Here is a 23,427-nt window from a genome sequence, read left to right as displayed (position 1 = left end):
GCAGAATAAATAGTCAGGAGAAAAAGAAACTTCTGAGATAAAAGGTGAAGGTCTAGACCATGCATAGGATCAACACTAGAGGCACAAACAACCCTTAAAACCAGATTAAGAATCCATGGAGGAGAAAATGGATGAAAAACATGGGTGCAGCAATTACAGAACCTAGGTTACACTGCAGGTATCTGAAGGAGAGTTGCTGCACATGTGCACACAGGTCAGAACTGGAATGTAGTGAAATATTTCAACCTGGTGGCACCCAGACTAGAGAGAGGCGGGGAATAACCTCAATACTATGCTTATGAAATGTATTTAATGTTAAATATGCCTATAGGTGAACTAGCTGACAAACCCTTTTCCTAACCATCCTGTAGGAACTTGAGAACTCTAGGGATTCCAAAACAATTCTAACAGTATCCCCTGTAAGCACACCAGGAGAAAAAGGTTTTCCAAACATAATGATAAATACACCTGACTGGTTTTATAGCCTGAATCAAGGTGTCAATAACATTGGCAGAAAAACCACAACACTATGTGACTATCACCAAGTTGTCAGAAATTTGAGATCCTGATGGAACAAAGGACGTTGAGAATTAAGATCCTTCCTGAGAGAAAGCCTACAAGGCAGGCACAAGGATACTTAAATTACAGGGACAGTCTATTCCAGAATTTGATTGCCAGAGATTTGTCTTGATGATTGATATAAGCCATTGATGTGACATTGTTTGTCTGCAATAAAAGAAAAGATTCCTGCCTAAGGTAAGGCCAACTCTGGAGAACACAGAAGATTGCATGAAGTTCCAGAATATTTATGGGTAACCTCTTTGAGAATTAAGTATTAAAAAGTGTCCAAAAACGTAAATTATGCTTACCTGATAATTTTCTTTTCTTCAGATGGAACGAGTCCACAGCTGCATTTATTACTTTTGGGAATTCAGAACCTGGCCACCAGGAGGAGGCAAAAACACCCCAGCCAAAGGCTTAAATACCCCTCCCACTTTCCTCATCCCCCAGTCATTCTGCCAAGGAACAAGGAACAGTAGAAGAAATATCAGGGTGGAAAGGTGCCAGAAGAAAAATAACAGACGCCACAGAAAAACACGGGCGGGGAGCTGTGGACTCTTTCCATCTGAAGAAAAGAAAATGATCAGGTAAGCAATTTCTTCATAAATGGAAAGCGTCCACAGCTGCATTCATTACTTTTGGGAAAACAATACCCAAGCTATAGAGGACACTGAATGCTCAAATGGGAGAGTACAAAAGGCGGCCCATTCTGAGGGCACCAGGCCTGAAAAAACCTTACCCAACAAAAACCCCACTTCGTCCGAATCCGAGAAATTTTGAAAAAGAAAAAGCCCCAAGGACACTGACCCGCAGACAGTCCACAAGCCTTGCTAGAGATCGCAGAGAGGAACGCAACCGAGCCAGCACGCCTCCAGGAGACACCGTCGCCCAGTAAGCGGTCCTCAACAACACACCCCATTACCAGAGAAGGGATCAACTAAAAGGGAAAAGGATATGGAGGAACAAGCAAGTATTCCCGGAAGACCATAAAAAGAGGTATAACCGTTTCCAAGAAAAAGAAAACACCAGGAACCAAGTCAAGCTCACAGAGACCAAAACCAGTCGTGAGAAACAAGGGGAGGCAACGCCCAGACCCCAGAATGTACAGAAACCCAAGGTTAAAACCGGGAATCCGACACAGAGAAGAACTAAAGATAGTGCTACCGCATTCTAAAAGACAACTGAAGACAGAGTCCTCAGAAGCAAAAAAAATAAAAATATTGAAGTCTTCAGAAACCGATATATGTGCAGCAAACCCAGAAGGCAAACCCCTGGGTCAACACCACATACTACAGTCATACCAGGATGACCTTGAAGTAAAATACTTGCAGGCAAGTAAGAATAGCAGAGGATAGGTCACAAACAGTAACCAACAGACTGCAAAACATCCACTAAGCAGTGGACCCATCACAGGCTTAACCAAAAAGCCGCCAGTCCTACACACATCTTGAACATGGAGAAAGCACAGAAACCTCAAAAAGGTTCACTGTACCACAAAGGACCCAAGGCGAACAAAAGAGTCTTGGCAAAAGTCTGGCAACACACAGACAAGGTGCAAATGGCTGCAACTGATTTCAAACCGCAAACCCTACGCTTGCTAGGCAGCAAAAGTAACCCACAGGCCACTACAGCTAGCTGTCAGATGGGAACAGAAAAGACCCCAAACAATGGTCCCCCATGACTTAGCCACCCCAACGGAGCTCGGGTGCCAACCCAAGAGTTCTAACAATAGGAACTCCAAAGAGAACACTATAGGAGAGGAACAGAGAAAATGCAATTGAGCCCTCAGAAGACCCAGCACGACACGCCATGAAAGTCTCAAACATGGAGACATCATCTCCCCAGAAGAAACAGAACCCCAGAGAGCGGATAAAAAACACCTGTTCCAACAATCTGCACACAGGACAGGACAACCAACCCCCATAAGGAGGATCCCTACCACCCCCCCAAAGGGGAGAGTACAGAAAGAACAGCGCACAAGCTCATAAGACATGAAGCCATAGGCTGAGGAACAAATCCAACTGAAAATCATCCAGACATAGATGAACATCGAGCAACTCCCCAAAATGGGGAGCACACCTCCGTCAAAAGGCACGGAAAACCTGGCCAAGCTGCTAACAGCCCAACTGACTAGACCGAAGGTCATAGCCTATATTCCCTGGAAAAACTGGATCACAGCAAACCAGCCACAGTAAGTCTTCAGGACATCCAGAAGATCCACAACAAAAACTATAGGCCTAAGCCCCAGATCGTTCAAGGGAACATCACAGGGAACATAACCGAACTAACTCGAAAAATGGGAACAAGACTCACTCGAAAATACCAACCCAAAAGAAAGAGAAAACCCTTGCAGGAGTCCAACACTCCAAAAGGAACTAAAGTACGACAGAGTAGCACTAAGAGCCTAAAGCCCAAAAAGGCATTAAAACACCCAGAGAAACATCGAGGACCCCGAAGAGTGAGAAAAACAAAGGCTAGTCTCCATAATCAGGAGTACCAGAGGACCATAGAGCATTCCAAATCCTGGTAGAAAACCCCCTAAGCGAAGCTTGTAAAAAGGAGACAACACTCCTATCGTCCCTGATAGGGAACGACTAAATTCCCAAAGTAGGAAAAAGGCCACAACGCCCCCCCATAAGGCAGCCAAGACCGCTAAGGAGCAACGGACAAAGTTCCGAAATCTCATCCGAAGAAGAGAACCTCAAAAGGACAATTCCAATAGCCGCAGAAGGCAAGCCCGCCAGAACCAGCGGCAAGGAGGTCCTAAATCCTCCTAACCTCCAACCCACGCGGGGAAGGAAAAACTCCACATCCCAACGTAAAGTCAAAATCAAAGAGAGAGTCGCAGCAGAATTCCGAGTCCCAGTCGACCAGCTTGAGAGGCCAATAAGGACTGAACCAATCCCCCATGCCTCACGGACCCTCAGGTCCACTCAGATGCTTAGCTGGAACTTAAAAAAGAAAACAAGAACACAATAATATGTGAGACACTCTGAGTCCCGATCCCGGACCAGCCAGGCAAAACAGGTGCCACGTGTCTGAATTAGGCCTCAAGTCAGAAGGATCTGAACCAAATCAGGACCAGCCTGAAACCAAGGGTCATCACTGTCAAGGCCGCACAGAATCCCCCCTAGAGAGGGAAAAACAGCAGACACACATAGGACTAAACACGTCCATAACAAACTTCCTTAGAAGCAACAGTGCGAACAAAGAATCATGAGTATCGATTCCAGACAAACTTCTTGAAGGAAATATAAAACCAACATGAGCTTGAAATCCAAATAAAATAAAAGATAAGGCAACCCTTAGGTTTATCACCAAAAAAGAACAGACGCACCCGCAAGAACGGCCCAACACGTTCTACCAAGCTCAAACTGGAAGGAGTACTTGATAACAAGACTATAAGAAGATTACTTCATCCCCTTATGTCTAATTCTGCAAGCTATTCGAAGACTGAGAAGTCTCAGATCCATTAAGGATGGGATCTTCCGACAAGGCCAAAGCATGCCTCAAAAGAACACAAAGGCGCGTCAGTCTATACCGAAAATCACAGCATACCCCCGCTGGAGTGAAAGATGACTCCGTCCCTGAAGCCTCAGGGACAGTCGTTCCCCCAGAGAGCTGAACAAGCCACCTAAAGCCTGAAGAGCCCTGGACAATGGAACACGAGCAGTATCTAAAACCAACTTCTGTAAGTTGCAAACGCGCCAGTGCCAACATTATGGACATGCGACATTGTGCCGAAACCCCTGGTGGGAAGAAGCTACCTTTCGGAGAAGGATAAAGCAAACTCTGGGTTACCTGCATGCATAGTATGGTGGAAGGGAACTCGCCACTCGGAGGACAGAGGCCCCAGAGGTGGATGGCTTAGCGCCCCCTCGATTCCCCGATCCTGAGGAATTAAGCACTCTAATGCGGCATTCAGGACATAACTGATAGGCTAGTATCATCCGGGGCAATACGCATTCTGCGCAAGGATTAGAAACTGAAACGGAGACGTCCATCTTCACAATATCAGACTCCTCCATAGCTAGGATATTGATACAAAAATTGGACCAAAAACTTAAACGGCACCTGACACCCACAATGGCTGGGGCACTCACCACCTCTAAAGAGCCCGACACCAGGAGATCAGAATTTCTCTGTCACCACACGGTCAGGAATGCAGAAATGGAGAGTCCAAAAAAAGCGTGCCCGACTGAAAAGGTTGCATCACTTCCAAATGCCGTTATGTTTCACAAGCCATGAGCCTAAGTAACACTACACATAAGCAGGTCGAATCACAAACATGATTAAAAAAACGCTGTTCAATAACCCCCCTCAAGAGATATTAACCCTTGATTCCAAGATACAAAAGGAGCCCCTCCCCGAGACCCTGATTTATAGTTAGTCCCGCAAGGTGTTAACCTCTCGGAAAACATTTATAATACCATACAATCATGACTAAAGTAAAATGAAACGATCTTACCGGACTCTACGCCGTGGAACAGGAACACGGCCCTTCAAGTGTGACAGACAGTAGCATCGCTTCTGCCATGGACTTGAGAGAAGAAAGCAGGCAGCGAAACTAGTCAACGTTGATTGCTTGTGGAGCTGTTAAAATGAGCCGGGATGGTTTCGCAGGAAGACTCTCCCTGCATCTCCGGAATCTAACTTTCATCCCTGCTTTCACTGAAAGGCTGACAGGACTACTTAAAACTCCAGTTCCATGCTGAAGAGTACTACCCTCCATAAGAGACTAAAGGCAAACTTCTGACACTTCTCTGCCAACCTCCTGGGACGAAAGGCAAAGAATGACTGGGGGATGAGGGAAGTGGGAGCAGTATTTAAGCCTTTGGCTGGGGAGTCTTTGTCTCCTTCTGGGTGCCAGGTTCTCAATTCCCAAAAGTAACGAATGCAGCTGTAGACTCTTTCCATTTATGAAGAAAAAGGGCTTAAAACTACTTATAGATGGTGTGTGATGTATAAATATATGCCCCCATATTATGTGAATAATTTATACATACTAATAGCCAGTGGGTTATGAAGGTGCAAAGTATTTACTTGTCAGGAAATTCGTCCACTGTGCTTTCCTCTGCAGCGTAACTGCTTCCAGTAGACAGGCCCATCTGTGGCACTGCAAGCACAGTGCCAAGGATCTAACAAGGAACAGCATTCAACAACCCAAGAGATTGGCAGATAAATTTGCATTTCACCTGGGGAGGGCAGTGGATCTCACAAGGAACAACACACTGTAGTACTAGGGGAATGGAAGACAAATCCACATTTCACGTTGGAAGCCTGTGACATTTCCACATGGTGGAAAGATCTTTCACTGCCTGGCTGAAATCTCCTTGTCTAGCCCTTTGTCTGACAAGGCACTCTAAGAAGGAAATGGGTTCTCAGATCTGTTAGAGAACCCCTGTCACCGACGAGTAGAACAGCACTTCAGGATTTACATCACTCCTTCAAGGAGGCAAAAAAATGACTGTGGATTCAGGGTAAGTAGGAGAGATTTAGAATTCTGGTATGTTGGGGTTTCTTTCTCCTCCTCCTAGTGGTCAGGAGGGTAATTCCTACATGTGAAGTCTTGTGGATTCTCACCATCTGATGAAAGAAAAACAGAATTTATGTTTACCTGATAAATTACTTTCTCCAACGGTGTGTCCGGTCCACGGCGTCATCCTTACTTGTGGGATATTCTCCTCCCCAACAGGAAATGGCAAAGAGCCCAGCAAAGCTGGTCACATGATCCCTCCTAGGCTCCGCCTTCCCCAGTCATTCGACCGACGTAAAGGAGGAATATTTGCATAGGAGAAACCATATGATACCGTGGTGACTGTAGTTAAAGAAAATAAATTATCAGACCTGATTAAAAAAACCAGGGCGGGCCGTGGACCGGACACACCGTTGGAGAAAGTAATTTATCAGGTAAACATAAATTCTGTTTTCTCCAACATAGGTGTGTCCGGTCCACGGCGTCATCCTTACTTGTGGGAACCAATACCAAAGCTTTAGGACACGGATGAAGGGAGGGAGCAAATCAGGTCACCTAGATGGAAGGCACCACGGCTTGCAAAACCTTTCTCCCAAAAATAGCCTCAGAAGAAGCAAAAGTATCAAACTTGTAAAATTTAGTAAAAGTGTGCAGTGAAGACCAAGTCGCTGCCTTACATATCTGATCAACAGAAGCCTCGTTCTTGAAGGCCCATGTGGAAGCCACAGCCCTAGTGGAATGAGCTGTGATTCTTTCAGGAGGCTGCCGTCCGGCAGTCTCGTAAGCCAATCTGATGATGCTTTTAATCCAAAAAGAGAGAGAGGTAGAAGTTGCTTTTTGACCTCTCCTTTTACCAGAATAAACAACAAACAAGGAAGATGTTTGTCTAAAATCCTTTGTAGCATCTAAATAGAATTTTAGAGCACGAACTACATCCAAATTGTGTAACAAACGTTCCTTCTTTGAAACTGGATTCGGACACAAAGAAGGCACGACTATCTCCTGGTTAATGTTTTTGTTAGAAACAACTTTCGGAAGAAAACCAGGTTTAGTACGCAGAACCACCTTATCTGCATGGAACACCAGATAAGGAGGAGAACACTGCAGAGCAGATAACTCTGAAACTCTTCTAGCAGAAGAAATTGCAACCAAAAACAAAACTTTCCAAGATAATAACTTAATATCAACGGAATGTAAGGGTTCAAACGGAACCCCCTGAAGAACTGAAAGAACTAAATTGAGACTCCAAGGAGGAGACAAAGGTTTGTAAACAGGCTTGATTCTAACCAGAGCCTGAACAAAGGCTTGAACATCTGGCACAGCTGCCAGCTTTTTGTGAAGTAACACAGACAAGGCAGAAATCTGTCCTTTCAAAGAACTTGCAGATAATCCTTTCTCCAAACCCTCTTGAAGAAAGGATAGAATCTTAGGAATTTTTATCTTGTCCCAAGGGAATCCTTTAGATTCACACCAATAGATATATTTTTTCCATATTTTGTGGTAGATTTTTCTAGTTACAGGCTTTCTGGCCTGAACAAGAGTATCAATGACAGAATCTGAGAACCCTCGCTTTGATAAGATCAAGCGTTCAATCTCCAAGCAGTCAGTTGGAGTGAGACCAGATTCGGATGTTCGAACGGACCTTGAACAAGAAGGTCCCGTCTCAAAGGTAGCTTCCATGGTGGAGCCGATGACATATTCACCAGGTCTGCATACCAAGTCCTGCGTGGCCACGCAGGAGCTATCAAGATCACCGACGCCCTCTCCTGATTGATCCTGGCTACCAGCCTGGGGATGAGAGGAAACGGCGGGAATGCATAAGCTAGTTTGAAGGTCCAAGGTGCTACTAGTGCATCTACTAGAGTCGCCTTGGGATCCCTGGATCTGGACCCGTAGCAAGGAACCTTGAAGTTCTGACGAGAGGCCATCAGATCCATGTCTGGAATGCCCCACAGTTGAGTGATTTGGGCAAAGATGTCCGGATGGAGTTCCCACTCCCCCGGATGAAATGTCTGACGACTCAGAAAATCCGCTTCCCAGTTTTCCACTCCTGGAATGTGGATTGCAGACAAGTGGCAGGAGTGAGTCTCCGCCCATGGAATGATATTGGTCACTTCTTCCATCGCCAGGGAACTCCTTGTTCCCCCCTGATGGTTGATGTACGCAACAGTCGTCATGTTGTCTGATTGAAACCGTATGAACTTGGTCTTTGCTAGCTGAGGCCAAGCCTTGAGAGCATTGAAAATCGCTCTCAGTTCCAGAATATTTATCGGGAGAGTAGATTCTTCCCGAGACCAAAGACCCTGCGCTTTCAGGGGTCCCCAGACCGCGCCCCAGCCCACTAGACTGGTGTCGGTCGTGACAATGACCCACTCTGGTCTGCGGAAGCTCATCCCCTGTGACAGGTTGTCCAGGGACAGCCACCAACTGAGTGAATCTCTGGTCCTCTGATCTACTTGTATCGTCGGAGACAAGTCTGTATAGTCCCCATTCCACTGACTGAGCATGCACAGTTGTAATGGTCTTAGATGAATTCGCGCAAAAGGAACTATGTCCATTGCCGCTACCATCAAACCTATTACTTCCATGCACTGCGCTATGGAAGGAAGAGGAACAGAATGAAGTATTTGACAAGAGTTTAGAAGTTTTGATTTTCTGGCCTCTGTCAGAAAAATCCTCATTTCTAAAGAGTCTATTATTGTTCCCAAGAAGGGAACCCTTGTTGACGGAGATAGAGAACTTTTTTCTACGTTCACTTTCCACCCGTGAGATCTGAGAAAGGCCAGGACAATGTCCGTGTGGGCCTTTGCTTGTGGAAGGGACGACGCTTGAATCAGAATGTCGTCCAAGTAAGGTACTACTGCAATGCCCCTTGGTCTTAGCACCGCTAGAAGGGACCCTAGTACCTTTGTGAAAATTCTTGGAGCAGTGGCTAATCCGAACGGAAGTGCCACAAACTGGTAATGCTTGTCCAGGAATGCGAACCTTAGGAACCGATGATGTTCCTTGTGGATAGGAATATGTAGATACGCATCCTTTAAATCCACAGTGGTCATGAATTGACCTTCCTGGATGGAAGGAAGAATTGTTCGAATGGTTTCCATTTTGAACGATGGAACCTTGAGAAACTTGTTTAGGATCTTGAGATCTAAGATTGGTCTGAATGTTCCCTCTTTTTTGGGAACTACGAACAGATTGGAGTAGAACCCCATCCCTTGTTCTCCTAATGGAACAGGATGAATCACTCCCATTTTTAACAGGTCTTCTACACAATGTAAGAATGCCTGTCTTTTTATGTGGTCTGAAGACAATTGAGACCTGTGGAACCTCCCCCTTGGGGGAAGCCCCTTGAATTCCAGAAGATAACCTTGGGAGACTATTTCTAGCGCCCAAGGATCCAGAACATCTCTTGCCCAAGCCTGAGCGAAGAGAGAGAGTCTGCCCCCCACCAGATCCGGTCCCGGATCGGGGGCCAACATCTCATGCTGTCTTGGTAGCAGTGGCAGGTTTCTTGGCCTGCTTTCCTTTGTTCCAGCCTTGCATTGGCCTCCAGGCTGGCTTGGCTTGAGAAGTATTACCCTCTTGCTTAGAGGACGTAGCACTTGGGGCTGGTCCGTTTCTGCGAAAGGGACGAAAATTAGGTTTATTTTTGGCCTTGAAAGACCTATCCTGAGGAAGGGCGTGGCCCTTGCCCCCAGTGATATCAGAAATAATCTCTTTCAAGTCAGGGCCAAACAGCGTTTTCCCCTTGAAAGGAATGTTAAGCAATTTGTTCTTGGAAGACGCATCCGCTGACCAAGATTTTAGCCAAAGCGCTCTGCGCGCCACAATAGCAAAACCAGAATTTTTCGCCGCTAACCTAGCCAATTGCAAAGTGGCGTCTAGGGTGAAAGAATTAGCCAATTTGAGAGCATGAATTCTGTCCATAATCTCCTCATAAGAAGAAGAATTATTATTGAGCGCCTTTTCTAGTTCATCGAACCAGAAACACGCTGCTGTAGTGACAGGAACAATGCATGAAATTGGTTGTAGAAGGTAACCTTGCTGAACAAACATCTTTTTAAGCAAACCCTCTAATTTTTTATCCATAGGATCTTTGAAAGCACAACTATCTTCTATGGGTATAGTGGTGCGTTTGTTTAGAGTAGAAACCGCCCCCTCGACCTTGGGGACTGTCTGCCATAAGTCCTTTCTGGGGTCGACCATAGGAAACAATTTCTTAAATATAGGGGGAGGGACGAAAGGTATACCGGGCCTTTCCCATTCTTTGTTTACAATGTCCGCCACCCGCTTGGGTATAGGAAAAGCTTCGGGGGGCCCCGGGACCTCTAAGAACTTGTCCATTTTACATAATTTCTCTGGAATGACCAAATTCTCACAATCATCCAGAGTAGATAACACCTCCTTAAGCAGAGCGCGGAGATGTTCCAATTTAAATTTAAATGTAATCACATCAGGTTCTGCTTGTTGAGAAATTTTCCCTGAATCTGAAATTTCTCCCTCAGACAAAACCTCCCTGGCCCCCTCAGACTGGTGTAGGGGCACTTCAGAACCAATATCATCAGCGTCCTCATGCTCTTCAGTATTTTCTAAAACAGAGCAGTCGCGCTTTCGCTGATAAGTGGGCATTTTGGCTAAAATGTTTTTGATAGAATTATCCATTACAGCCGTTAATTGTTGCATAGTAAGGAGTATTGGCGCACTAGATGTACTAGGGGCCTCCTGTGTGGGCAAGACTGGTGTAGACGAAGGAGGGGATGATGCAGTACCATGCTTACTCCCCTCACTTGAGGAATCATCTTGGGCATCATTTTCTCTAAATTTTGTGTCACATAAATCACATCTATTTAAATGAGAAGGAACCTTGGCTTCCCCACATTCAGAACACAGTCTATCTGGTAGTTCAGACATGTTAAACAGGCATAAACTTGATAACAAAGTACAAAAAACGTTTTAAAATAAACCGTTACTGTCACTTTAAATTTTAAACTGAACACACTTTATTACTGCAATTGTGAAAAAGTATGAAGGAATTGTTCAAATTCACCAAAATTTCACCACAGTGTCTTAAAGCCTTAAAAGTATTGCACACCAAATTTGGAAGCTTTAACCCTTAAAATAACGGAACCGGAGCCGTTTTTATATTTAACCCCTTTACAGTCCCTGGTATCTGCTTTGCTGAGACCCAACCAAACCCAAAGGGGAATACGATACCAAATGACGCCTTCAGAAAGTCTTTTCTATGTATCAGAGCTCCTCACACATGCATCTGCATGTCATGCTTCACAAAAACAAGTGCGCAATAGAGGCGCGAAAATGAGACTCTGCCTATGATTAGGGAAAGCCCCTAGAGAATAAGGTGTCCAATACAGTGCCTGCCGGTTATTTTACATAATTTCCAAGATTAAAATAATTCCTCAAGGCTATGGAGCATAAAATATGCTTATATATAAATCGATTTAGCCCAGAAAATGTCTACAGTCTTAAAAGCCCTTGTGAAGCCCTTTTTTTCTTTCTGTAATAAAAATGGCTTACCGGATCCCATAGGGAAAATGACAGCTTCCAGCATTACATCGTCTTGTTAGAATGTGTCATGCCTCAAGCAGCAAAAGTCTGCTCACTGTTCCCCCAACTGAAGTTAATTCCTCTCAACAGTCCTGTGTGGAAACAGCCATCGATTTTAGTAACGGTTGCTAAAATCATTTTCCTCTTACAAACAGAAATCTTCATCTCTTTTCTGTTTCAGAGTAAATAGTACATACCAGCACTATTTTAAAATAACAAACTCTTGATTGAATAATAAAAACTACAGTTAAACACTAAAAAACTCTAAGCCATCTCCGTGGAGACTTTGCCTGTACAACGGCAAAGAGAATGACTGGGGAAGGCGGAGCCTAGGAGGGATCATGTGACCAGCTTTGCTGGGCTCTTTGCCATTTCCTGTTGGGGAGGAGAATATCCCACAAGTAAGGATGACGCCGTGGACCGGACACACCTATGTTGGAGAAATTATGTTTTTCATATGACCTCATGAATTCTAGACAATGTTACAGTTAAAGCAACTGCACCACTCTTCACAAAATATAGCACTGAGCCAGAATAATTTTTATGTGGCCTCCATGATTATAATTAAGGATTACGTAAATTTTATTTTCATAATAATTTCTCAGAGATTTAAGAACTAGCAGACTTATGCCTAAAGTGGTACACTTGTTAAAGAGACACTGTACTTAACTTTTCTTGCCATTCATAAGAAAGAGCAGCATTTAAATATGTTACATTTTTACTTTCAAAAATATTAAGAAGCGGTTTAATTTAAGCCAATATACCAGGACTGGTTTTGCACTTCCTACTACTATCATTAGTAGGAAATGCCTTTTAACCAAATGATACAGCAATTACAAGATTCAATTTAAGTTTAAAAACCTTTTTACTTCACACATTTTAAAGAAAAAAACAAATCATAACATACGGTTATTTCATATGGATGACATACAACTTTTTGAATACAAGGTGCCTTTAAAGTGAAAGTCAATTTTGATGCTAAAGTTCCCAGTTTTTAAAAATTCAATTAAAAACAGGGGCACTTTAATTCATCAAAATTTACATTTCACTCCTGGTCGTTGCAAGCCATTTTCGGACGTCAGAAATGATGGATAGGTCATCCTCCAATCACAGCTTCCCCCCCCCGGGGGAATCAGTGTCTGATTAAATGCCATGATTGGAGGAAGCCGGATTCCTCATTTTAGACCCAGGAAGAGGCTTTGCGACGGGTGGAGGAAGCTGGAGCTGCTGTCAAGTTTAAAAGGTAAGTTTTTTTTCACAACAGGAGTGAAATGTAAATTTTGATGAATTAAAGTGCCCCTGTTTTTAATCAAATTTTTAAAAACCAGGCACTTTAGCATCAAAATTGACATTCACTTTAAGTTTACCTTTAAGCAACAACAGACACCAGGAAAAACTCTTCTTATCCATATTTAATTGCGAATTTAAAATTTTGCATAAATCTAAATTAGAGATACAATTTTTAGTAGCAAAAATTATATTTTGTATATGATTTTATACAGATAGATATCGAGCTTCAAAATAGTAAAAGTTACAGTTAAAATTGATTAATAAAGGTCATAACTTCAGATTAAATAAAAAAAAAAAAACAGCAGTATTTGTATGGGGTAAACAACTTACAATATGGCAATGTTGGGTGAGAAGCCATTCTTCTGACATTACTGATAGTCTTCTTTAGCATCTATAAGAGAGTGGAATTTGCCATTATATAAGAGGGAGACTAACAGAACAGAATTGGAGCACAACATATTTCCTTCACAATCCATAGTACCTTTTACTGAATATTTCATAATGCCATACCTAAATTTAATCACTTGCCTTTACGGGTTATTATTAAACTTAGTAGGGATGTTCTTTGCTCAGCCCCATTGATAAATTAAAAATGAATATATGAATTAAATGTGGTCTACTGAATTCATGTGACTGTGGTTGTCTGTTGGCGTAAGAATGTAAACATGTGTAAGTCTAAGTAATAGAGATAAAAAATTGCATATTTTGTCTCTTGAAACACAATGAATTATCAATACTGTTAAGTCACAAAAAAAAAAACAGTAAATATATTTTGCAAGCATAGAATTAAGGTTATTCCTCACTGCATAACAATCTACCTTCATACCTGACAAGAATTTTGCAATGAATAATACAGCTTTATTTTGTCAAATGAACATGTTAGGTTATGTTTTTTCTTTTAACCGATTTCCATTTCCCCCAGTACAAAAGAACCCTTGCTAACCAATCACAAACAAATACGCAGATATGTTCTCCAGTTCAGGTATCCTCAAAATCTGGCATGCTAGGGAGGGCTGTGGACCAGTGAGATAGACCAAACAATTTACATCTGTAGTCTCAGGGGCAGCACTGGTGATTGGTGGCTGCACATATGCCCTTGCCCTTTTTAGCTAGTTCCAATTGGTTAAAGGGCCATTATAGTAATAAATGAAATGCTCTAATTCATTACAGTCTGTTACAGCGATGCTGTGATGTCAGTTCAGAACTTGCAGTGCTATGCAGGTCCCTAGCAGTACTAGCAGTAGTAATAAAAAAACATACTCTAACGAATGGCTCCTTAAAGTCAACTGCAGAGCATTGCACTGTGTGTTTAATCCCTCTGAAGGCGTTATAAGATATTGTTATATACAAGCAATAGTGCAATAATAAAATGCTCTGAAAAGAAAATATTCTAATGTATTATACTTATGTCACTATAACTACCATTACTTTAAATGCCCTGGTTTGTCAAATGTGGTGGAGAAACATGAAAAACAAAACCCTTTATGGTATTACTTACCACAGAGGCACCTCTTCCTGTCTGAGTACCCCCAAGCCACGGCATGTTAATGGGTGTACCCGGAGAACTGTGTGTGTAAGGTGTTGTACCCTGCACTGCAGCCAGGTCATCACGGGTATGTACAACCAAGAAATCATCAGCTCTACAAAAATAAATTATAAAAAGTCTGTCTGTTATGCAAAAGGTTATGAATTATAAAAAAAAAATGAGAATGATTAATTAAGATAAAGGAAATATTAGGTTTATAAAGTTAAAAAGATTATACAAATAATAAACACACAAATAAAAATGTACAATTTTGTAATTTAACAATTGGAAACTGTATTCTAATATAAAATCATCTAAATGAAAAGTGCATCGATATTTTATTAATTATTTCACATGAGGGAATAAAAAAGTATCTTTAGAAAATATTTGTAAAAGCTTGGTATGCTAAAGATTTGTACAATAGGCTACACAAATTATTCAAATTATAGCTAAACATTTAAAACAAAAGCACTTCTACATAATATTTAGAGTGATAAATATATATATTTTAAACTTATTTGTTGTATTGTAATTTGCTTACCCTTTATTGTCCATTTCTAAATCATCATCAATCCAGGAATAAATCTGTGTAGCCAAAATTGCTGACACATCAAGTTCTTGAATATCATGACTGGAAGCAATAGCTATGCAGTTTCTGTTTGCCTGTGACAAAGTAAAAAACATCACCTTTAATATTAAAGTAAACAAAATGTATGCTTACCTGATAAATTTATTTCTTTTGTGATCATGAGTGTCCAAGAACAATCACATGTGGGAATCAAGTCCAATCCTACAGGAGGAGGCAAAACACCCCACACAACAGAGCTTTAACCCCCCTCCCACTTTCCCTTGATTACTTAAGGTAGTATTTGTGATCCTTAAAAAAATAAAAAAGTGTATGCTTACCTGATAAATTTATTTGCAGATATGGAGAGTCCACAACGTCATCAATTACTAGTGGGGATATCAATCATGGCCAGCAGGAGGAGGCAAACACCACCACAGCAAAGCTATTAAGTGTCACTCCCCTACCCATAATCTCCAGTCATTCGACTGAAGGGAAATGGAAAAAGGAGTAACACAAAGGTGTAGAGGTGCCTGAGGTTTAGTAAAAAATAACGGTCTTAAATTAAGGGTGGGGCCGTAGACTCTCCAAATCCGGAAATAAATAAATTTCAGGTAAGCATACATTTTGATTTCTCTTTCTTAAGATATGGAGAGTCCACTACGTCATCAATTACTAGTGGGAACCAATATCCAAGCTAGAGGACACAGATGACTAGGGAGGGAGAACAAGACAGGCAGACCTAAACAGAAGGCACCACCGCTTGAAGAACCTTTCTCCCAAAAGAAGCCTCAGCCGAGGCAAAAGTATCAAAATTTGAAAAAAATGTGCAGAGGACACCAAGTTGCAGCCTTGCAAATTTGTTCAACAGAAGCTTTATTTTTGAAAGCACAAGAAGAGGAGACAGCCCTAGTGGAAAGAGCTGTAATTCTCTCAGGAGGCCGCTGACCAGCAGTCTCATAAGCAAAACAAATAATACTTCTCAACCAGAGTGACAAAGAAATAGCAGTAGCTTTCTGACACTTACGCTTTCCTGAGAAACAAAACAACAGGACAGAAGACTGGCAAAAATCCTTAGTCGCCTGTAGGTAAAATTTTAGAGCATGCACAACATCCAAGTTGTGCAACAGACGTTCTTTATGAGAAGGAGGATTGGGACAGAGAGAAGGAACAACAATTTCCTGATTAATATTTCTATCCGAAACCACTTTAAGGAGAAATCCCAACTTAGTACGCAAGACCGACTTATCCGCATGAAAGATAAGGTAAGGCAAATCACACTGCAAAGCCAAGAGCTCTGAGACTCTTCGAGCAGAAGAGATAGCAACAAGAAACAAAACCTTCCAAGATAACAACTATGGAATGCATTGGCTCAAACGGAGCCTGCTGCAAAACTTTAAGAAGAAGGTTAAGGCTCCAAGGTGGAGCAACAGGTTTAAACACAGGCCTGATTCAAACCAAGGCCTGACAAAAAGATTGAACATCTGGCATATCCGCCAGACGCTTGTGCAACAAAATAGATAAAGCAGAAATTTGACCTTTCAGAGAACTGACCGACAATCCTTTCTCCAGACCTTCCTGGAGAAAAGACAAAACTCTAGGAATCCTGACCCTACTCCAAAAGTAGCCCTTTGATTCACACCAATAAAGGTATTTACACCATACCTTATGGTAAATCTTTCGAGTAACAGGCTTGCAAGCCTGGATCATGGTCTTAATGACCGACTCAGAAAAACCACGCTTAGACAGAACTAAGCATTCAATCTCCAAGCAGTCAGCTTCAGAGAAATGAGATTTGGATGGAGAAATGGACCCTGAGTTAGAAGGTCCTTCCTCAGAGGTAACATCCAAGGTGGAAGAGAGGACATCTTCACTAGATCTGCATACCAGATCCTGCGAGGCCATGCAGGAGCTATTAGAATTATCAACGCTCTCTCCTGTTTGATACGAGCAATGACTCGTAGAAAAAGCACAAATGGAGGAAACAGGTATGCTAGACCGAAATCCCAAGGAATCACCAGAGCATCTATCAGTGCGGCCTGTGGATCTCTTGACCTTGAACCATACCTTGGAAGTTTGGCATCATCAGATCCAACTCCGGCACCCCCATTTGAGGGTTAACCTGGAGAACACCTCCGGATGGAGAGCCCACTCCTTGGGATGGAATGTCTGTCTGCTCAGGAAATCCGCTTCCCAGTTGTCCACTCCTGGAATGTGGATGGCAGACAAACAATTATTGTGAGCTTCCGCCCACTGAATAATCTGTGCCACCTCCTTCATTGCTAAGGAACTCAGAGGTCCTCCCTGGTGGTTGATGTAAGCCACTAAGGTGATATTGTCCGACTAGAACCTGATAAACTGGGCAACTGAGGCCAAGCCATCAGAGCATTGTAAATCGCTCTCAACTCCAGATGTTTATGGGGAGAGCAGACACCTCCTGCGCCTTCAACGAACCGCAGGCTGGCGTCAATGGTCACAAACACCCAGAAAGGTCTCCGGAAGCATGTGCCCTGAATTAGATGCTCCTGAGAAGACCACCACGGGAGAGAGTCTCTTGTCGACTGGTCTAGATCTATCCTCTGAGACAGATCCGAATGGTCTCCATTACATTGTCTGAGCATGCATAACTGCAGAGCTCTCAAATGGAATCAAGCAAAGGGAATGATGTCCATGGAAGCGACCATCAGATCAATTACCTCCATACATTGAGCTACTGATGGCTGAACAGTAGACTGTAGAGAGAGGCAAGGGGAGAGAATTTTGGATTTTCTGACCTCCGTCAGAAAATTTTTCATAGATAGGTAATCTATTATGGTTCCTAAGGCTGGAACAAGGAAACTCTTTTCCAGTTTCACTTTTCATCCGTGGGAATGTAGAAAAACCAACAAGATCTCTGTATGAGAGTTTGCTTGTTGAAAAGATGGTGCCTGAACCAATATGTCGTCCAGGTAGGGCGCCACTGCAATTCACTGAGACCTGACCACTGCCAAGAGAGCCCCTAGAACCTTTGAGAAAATTCTGGGAGCTGTGGCAAGGTCAAACGAAAGAGCCACAAACTGAAAGTGTTTGTCTAGAAAGGCGAATCTCAGAACTTGTGATGATCCCTGTGGATGGGAACATGAAGATACGCATCCTTCAGGTCTATGGTCGTCATGAACTGACCCTCTTGGACCAGGGAAAGAATGGAATGAATGGTTTCTATTTTGAAGGATGGTACTGAGAAACTTGTTGAGACACTTTAGGTCTAGAATGGGTAGAAAAGTTCCCTCTTTTTTGGGACCCACAAACAGATTTGAATAGAACTCTAGGCCCTGTTCCCTTACTGGGACTGGAACTATCACTCCCGAACACAGTTCAAGAATGCCTCTTTTTATCTGGTCTGCAGATAACCTTTAGAGGTGAAATCTGCCCCTGGGAGGGCAAGTTTTGAATTATATCTTGTAACCCTTGGATACTATGTCCACAGCCCAAGGGTCTGGGCATCTCGTATCCAAGTCTGATAGAACAGAAAAAGTCTGCCCCCCACTTGATCCGATCCCGGAACGCAGGCAAACCCATCATGCTGACTTAGACTCAGCTGCTTCTTTGATTGCTTCCCTTTGTTCCAAGACGGATTGGGTTTCCAATAAGACTTGGACTGTTCCAGCTTGAAAGAGAAAGACTTTCCTTTGAAGTTACGAAAGGAACAAAAATAACTGACAACCTTTAGGTCTGTTCTTATTGTCTTGTGGAAGAAAAGACCCTTTTCCACCCGTAATATAAATTATTTCTGCCAGACCAGGCCCAAAAAAGGTCTTACCCTTGTAAGGAAGCTCCAGAAGCTTGGACTTAGAGGTAACATCAGCTGACCAAGATTTTAGCCACAACGCCCTGCGGTCTAGGACAGTGAAGCCAGATATCTTCGCTCCCAGTCTAATAACTTGCATAGTAGCATCAGAAATATAGGAATTGGCTAGTTTGACAGTCTTTATCCTGTCTTGGATCTCCTCCAAAGGAGTCTCTACCAAAATTGATTCAGACAAGTCGTCACACCAATAAGATGCCACACACAGTGGCAATACAAACCGCAGGTTCCCAGTGAAGACCTTGATGAACATACATCTTCTTCAAATAAGCCTCCAGCTTTTGTTTGTTTTTTGTCCATGGGATCCTTAAAAGAGCAGAAATCCTCTATAGGGATTGTAGTTCCCTTAGCCAGAGTAGAAATGGCCCCTTCAACTTTAGGCACCGTGCGCCATGAATCTTTAATGGAGTCAGCGACAGTAAACATTTTTAAAGACTGGAGATGGGGAGAAAGGTATCCCTGGCTTCTCCCATTCCTGGGAAATATCCGTTGCACATTCTGGAACAGGAAACACCTCCACAGAGGAGGGAACATCATAGTATTTATTAAGTTTACTAGATTTCTTAGGGTTGACAGCAACAGGAGTATCAGAGTCGTCCAAAGTAGCCAATACCTCCTTTAACAGTACACAAAGGTGTTCAAGCTTAAATCTGAAGTTTACTTTTTCAGTAAAGGAATTATACTGTCCGAATCGGAGATGTCACCCTCAGAGGCTACCGACATATCCTCCTCATCAGACTTATGAGGGAGAGCCACCCGTATAGCAGAAGGAGGAACAGAAACCTTACTATCTGAATCTCTAATTTTCCTTTTGTGTTTTGCCTTTAGCATGGGAAAAGCAGATAATGCTGCAGATACCGCAAAAGATACCTGAGTAGCAATTTCTGCAGGCAAATAAACTCCTCCTGGAGGTTAAGAGGAACTGCAGGGCACTGTATGTGATGCCATAAAGGGTTGGGACGTTTGAGGAGAAAGCTGTGGCATTGCCTGAACAGCATCATCCTGAGAGACATTAAGCTCAGTGGGCAAAATTTTATTTTTACACTCTATAGTCCTAGCTAAACAAGAAGCACAAAATTGCATAGGTAAAACAATTGGAGCCTCTAAGCATAGAAAACATTTGTCACAAGGAAGGGAAGCTTGGTCCATCTCCATGTTATCCCCAAAAAATAATTTAGAAACAAAAAGAAAATGTTTGAAAAAGTACTGTCACTTTAAATATTTTACTCAGTGCGGTAACGTTTTCACTCAGTTATGAAGAGCGTTTATATATTGAACTTAAACTATACCCCACAATGTTAACCTCTATACCTCAGCTGAACTGAGGTGCCTACCTGCCCCTTCCAGATTAACCATCTGTACAGAATATCAGGAAGCGAATCGCTGGATTCAGAGTCACAGCCAACACTGCTCCGAGACAGACTGAGCAGTGGAAAGGAAGGAGGTCACATGACTGGGAGGAAAATACAAGCTGCGCAACTAGGAAAGTGCGTGAGAAACAACTGACGCGCTCACCCTAAGTCTACCCTCTGGAAACAGCACTGCTCGATTCTGAGGAGACTAGCTGACAAGCTAGTTAATCACTTGTTTCCACACAACAGTTCCAGATAATACACAGCCCAGACCAAGAGCAATAATAAATAATATTTGGGTATTTATTTACCTAAAATAACGAGCCAATCTTAAAAAGGTTAACTCCTATATGACCATAAGAAGGATTGACCGTTAGTCTCAATCACATACACTAAATGTGCCTGCACTCTGGCATACAAAAATCATACTGCAGGGAAATCCCTTAAAGTGTCAGTCTCCATACCTAGAAGACAAAAAAGCCTGCAATCTAGCTGTCCGGCAGGAAGACAACTCACAAGGCGTGAAAGGACACATTGGCCCCTATTTATCAAGGGCTGGTGGACCTGATCCGACACTGCGGATCAGGTCCGCCAGACCTCGCTGAATACAGCGAGCAATACGCTTGCCGTATTCAGCATTGCACCAGAAGCTCACAAGAGCTGCTGGTGCAAAGCCGCCCCCTGCAGACTTGCGGTCTTTGTGACTGCTGCTTCATAACTGCTGTTTCTGGCGAGCCTGCAGGCTTGCCAGAAACACAGGACATCAAGCTCCATTCGGAGCTTGATACATATGCCCCATCCTCTTTACAGAGACCTGTAGAAAAAGAAAGAACAGAGTAAACCTACTCTGGTTTTCTATACCATGGGCAGCACATTAGAAAACCAAGCAAGGACTACCTCACAACTTTCTAACTGCTTTAAAGTTACCACTACTCTACTGCAGAGATTGACGTGGACTACAGCTATACACAAAATCTTGCTTGTAGCGAAAGGAAATCATTTTTTTTCAGACACTAAAACTTCACCTTCTCCATTGACAGAGGCAAAGATAATGACTGGGGATTATGGGTAGGGGAGTGACACTTAATAGCTTTGCTGTGGTGCTATTTGCCTCCTCCTGCTGGCCAGGAGTGATATTCCCACTAGTAATTGATGACATTGTGGACTCTTCATATCTTAGGAAAGAAAAGAGGTACTGTCTTTAAAATGAATGGTAGTTCACCTATCCAAAGTTGAGATAGCCCCATCCATCTTTTGAATAGTATCCCTTACCTTCAATTTTTCAGAGGGTAAAGGGAACATGTTTCTGAATTTTGAAGAGGGAACAAAGGCAATGCCTGGTTTCTCCCATTCCTTGTTAATTAGCTAAGAAACAGCATTAGGCAGATAGCTTCTTTAGGGCTGCCTTAAAGAACATATTAATATTTTTTAACAGATTGATTGTATGTAGGTAGAGGGTAATCAATCTCCAAAGCAAGTAAAACCTCCTGCAATACAGCATGTATGTGCTCCTATTTTATATAAATAAACTTCTTCTACTACTTCATCATCATAGGGATTCTGTTTTTCTGAATAATCGTCTTCAGCTGAGAAGGATTCAGTTTCAATTGTACTATTGGAAGGTACAGGGTACCCAGGCAGGTTGCTACTTGGGGATGTTCCAGATGAGACCATGGCCAGCAGAAAGTTCTTTTTGCCCTTTACATAAATTTGCTTTTAACAGGTGGAGGATTGACATCCATTGTGAAATAACAGAGTACATGTACTGTTATAGGGTAGAAGGCAGATCCAAGGAACTGTCCTATGGATAACCTAGGTGGGTAGCAAATCCCTAAGTTCTCTGCTGCAATGCTACACTGCATGACTCTGTTTAGAATTAATCTCAGCACATAGGTATAGGTTAAGCTAATTTAAGCTGAATTTAATTAAGCCCAGCAAATAAAGGGGTAAAAACAGCTCTTTTAAGCCTGAGTGTCAAACCTTTCCCCTGGAGAACTCCTTCCCTGCTTGCGAAGACGGCTACTTCACAGCAGTTACATTTATATCAGTAATTATAAAATGACAGTTAAACCAATGTTTTTTTCCTTTCAATATTTTCCTTTTAAAAATTCCCTAAAACTGTATGTAGTGTTATCTGGTGTATGTAACTGGCTATGTGTATCATGTATACATGTTCATGTTAATTGCCTGTGGGCTATGAAAATGCAAGTACCTACTTACCTGTCACCACTCACCCTACCATGCTTACCAAGCTGCAGGAGACAGGCATACAGTATAAGAGCCCATTCTGTGTAGTACACACTAACACAGGATCTAAGTAAGGAGTACTTTGAAGTACCAACTGGGGGAGGCTGCAGAAAAGTACCAGCGACACCTGTGGCAGGCAAGTGACAAACTCCCACAGAAAAATTACGTTCACTGCCTTTACACCCCTCTGTCCTATTACTGGCTCTCTGAGGGGGATAATGGGTCTCACATCAGTCTGAGATCCACTCCAATCAAAGTGTAGATCAAGACTTTAAATTTTACCATCACTCATTGCTAGAGGTAGAAAATTGACTAAGGAATCTGTTGTGTGGAGTGTTTTGCCTCCTCCTGTAGGACTGTACTTAAATCCAAAATGTTGGACTCTCACCATCTTATGAAAGAAAATGTTTTTGTTTAGTTTTACGGTTTAGTTTCTGTTACAACCCCCCCCCAACTATTTTTAGGAAAGGGCAAAGGAAAGGATTCCAAAACAAGATTTACACTTTCAGTGAACTCTTAATTCAAAAACATGCATTTAACATTCAGCTTTTTTATAGTCCAGTTACTTCTCAGAGTAGCTAAAAACTCCCATAAACCTTTAGGTGCCTATGTGTTTCGCTTACATACCAGGTTAGCATCAGTTTAATTATAGCCAGAGTGGGACCTACTTTAAAAAAGAAAGGAGAAATAGGACTGGCAACAAACATGACTGGGAGAAAATATAGGACAGAAGACATACCTTTATAAACAATTACTAAAAGGGAAGGAAGGGTATAAACTTTGACTTTTAGTGTCATGTGCCTTTATGATTGCAAAAATTGCAGGATTTAATGATTTTTCTCTGACATCAAAGAACCCAATTAATTAAGTGCTCAGTGACATTTCTGCAACCCACATTATTAGAAATAAAATTATACAATATATATTGATGACCAACAATAGTCAAAAACAAACAGGTGTCTGTGACTTTAAAAATCCAAGTGTGTTCAATGTTTCTCAGGT

The 23,427-nt window shown here is 42.4% G+C and overlaps 1 protein-coding gene across 3 annotated transcripts in view; it reads right to left on the bottom strand.

Annotated features, from left to right (window-relative positions):
* The window catches only part of DMXL1 (Dmx like 1), a 383,924-nt gene that overhangs the window by 46,887 nt on the left and 313,610 nt on the right, over positions 1-23,427 (bottom strand). For all 3 annotated transcript variants that reach the window (XM_053701585.1, XM_053701589.1, XM_053701586.1), the window contains 3 exons: positions 14,959-15,080; positions 14,391-14,532; positions 13,223-13,283 (listed from right to left, as the gene is read on the bottom strand). In XM_053701585.1, the coding sequence (XP_053557560.1) occupies positions 13,223-13,283; positions 14,391-14,532; positions 14,959-15,080 (325 nt within the window). The remainder of the gene's footprint in view (positions 1-13,222; positions 13,284-14,390; positions 14,533-14,958; positions 15,081-23,427) is intronic.

This window comes from Bombina bombina, chromosome 2 (genome assembly GCF_027579735.1).
Source record: "Bombina bombina isolate aBomBom1 chromosome 2, aBomBom1.pri, whole genome shotgun sequence".
Lineage (NCBI taxonomy): Eukaryota > Metazoa > Chordata > Amphibia > Anura > Bombinatoridae > Bombina > Bombina bombina.
The sequence above is the reverse complement of the archived record's forward strand: the minus strand, read 5'-3'. Positions and strand labels throughout refer to the sequence as shown.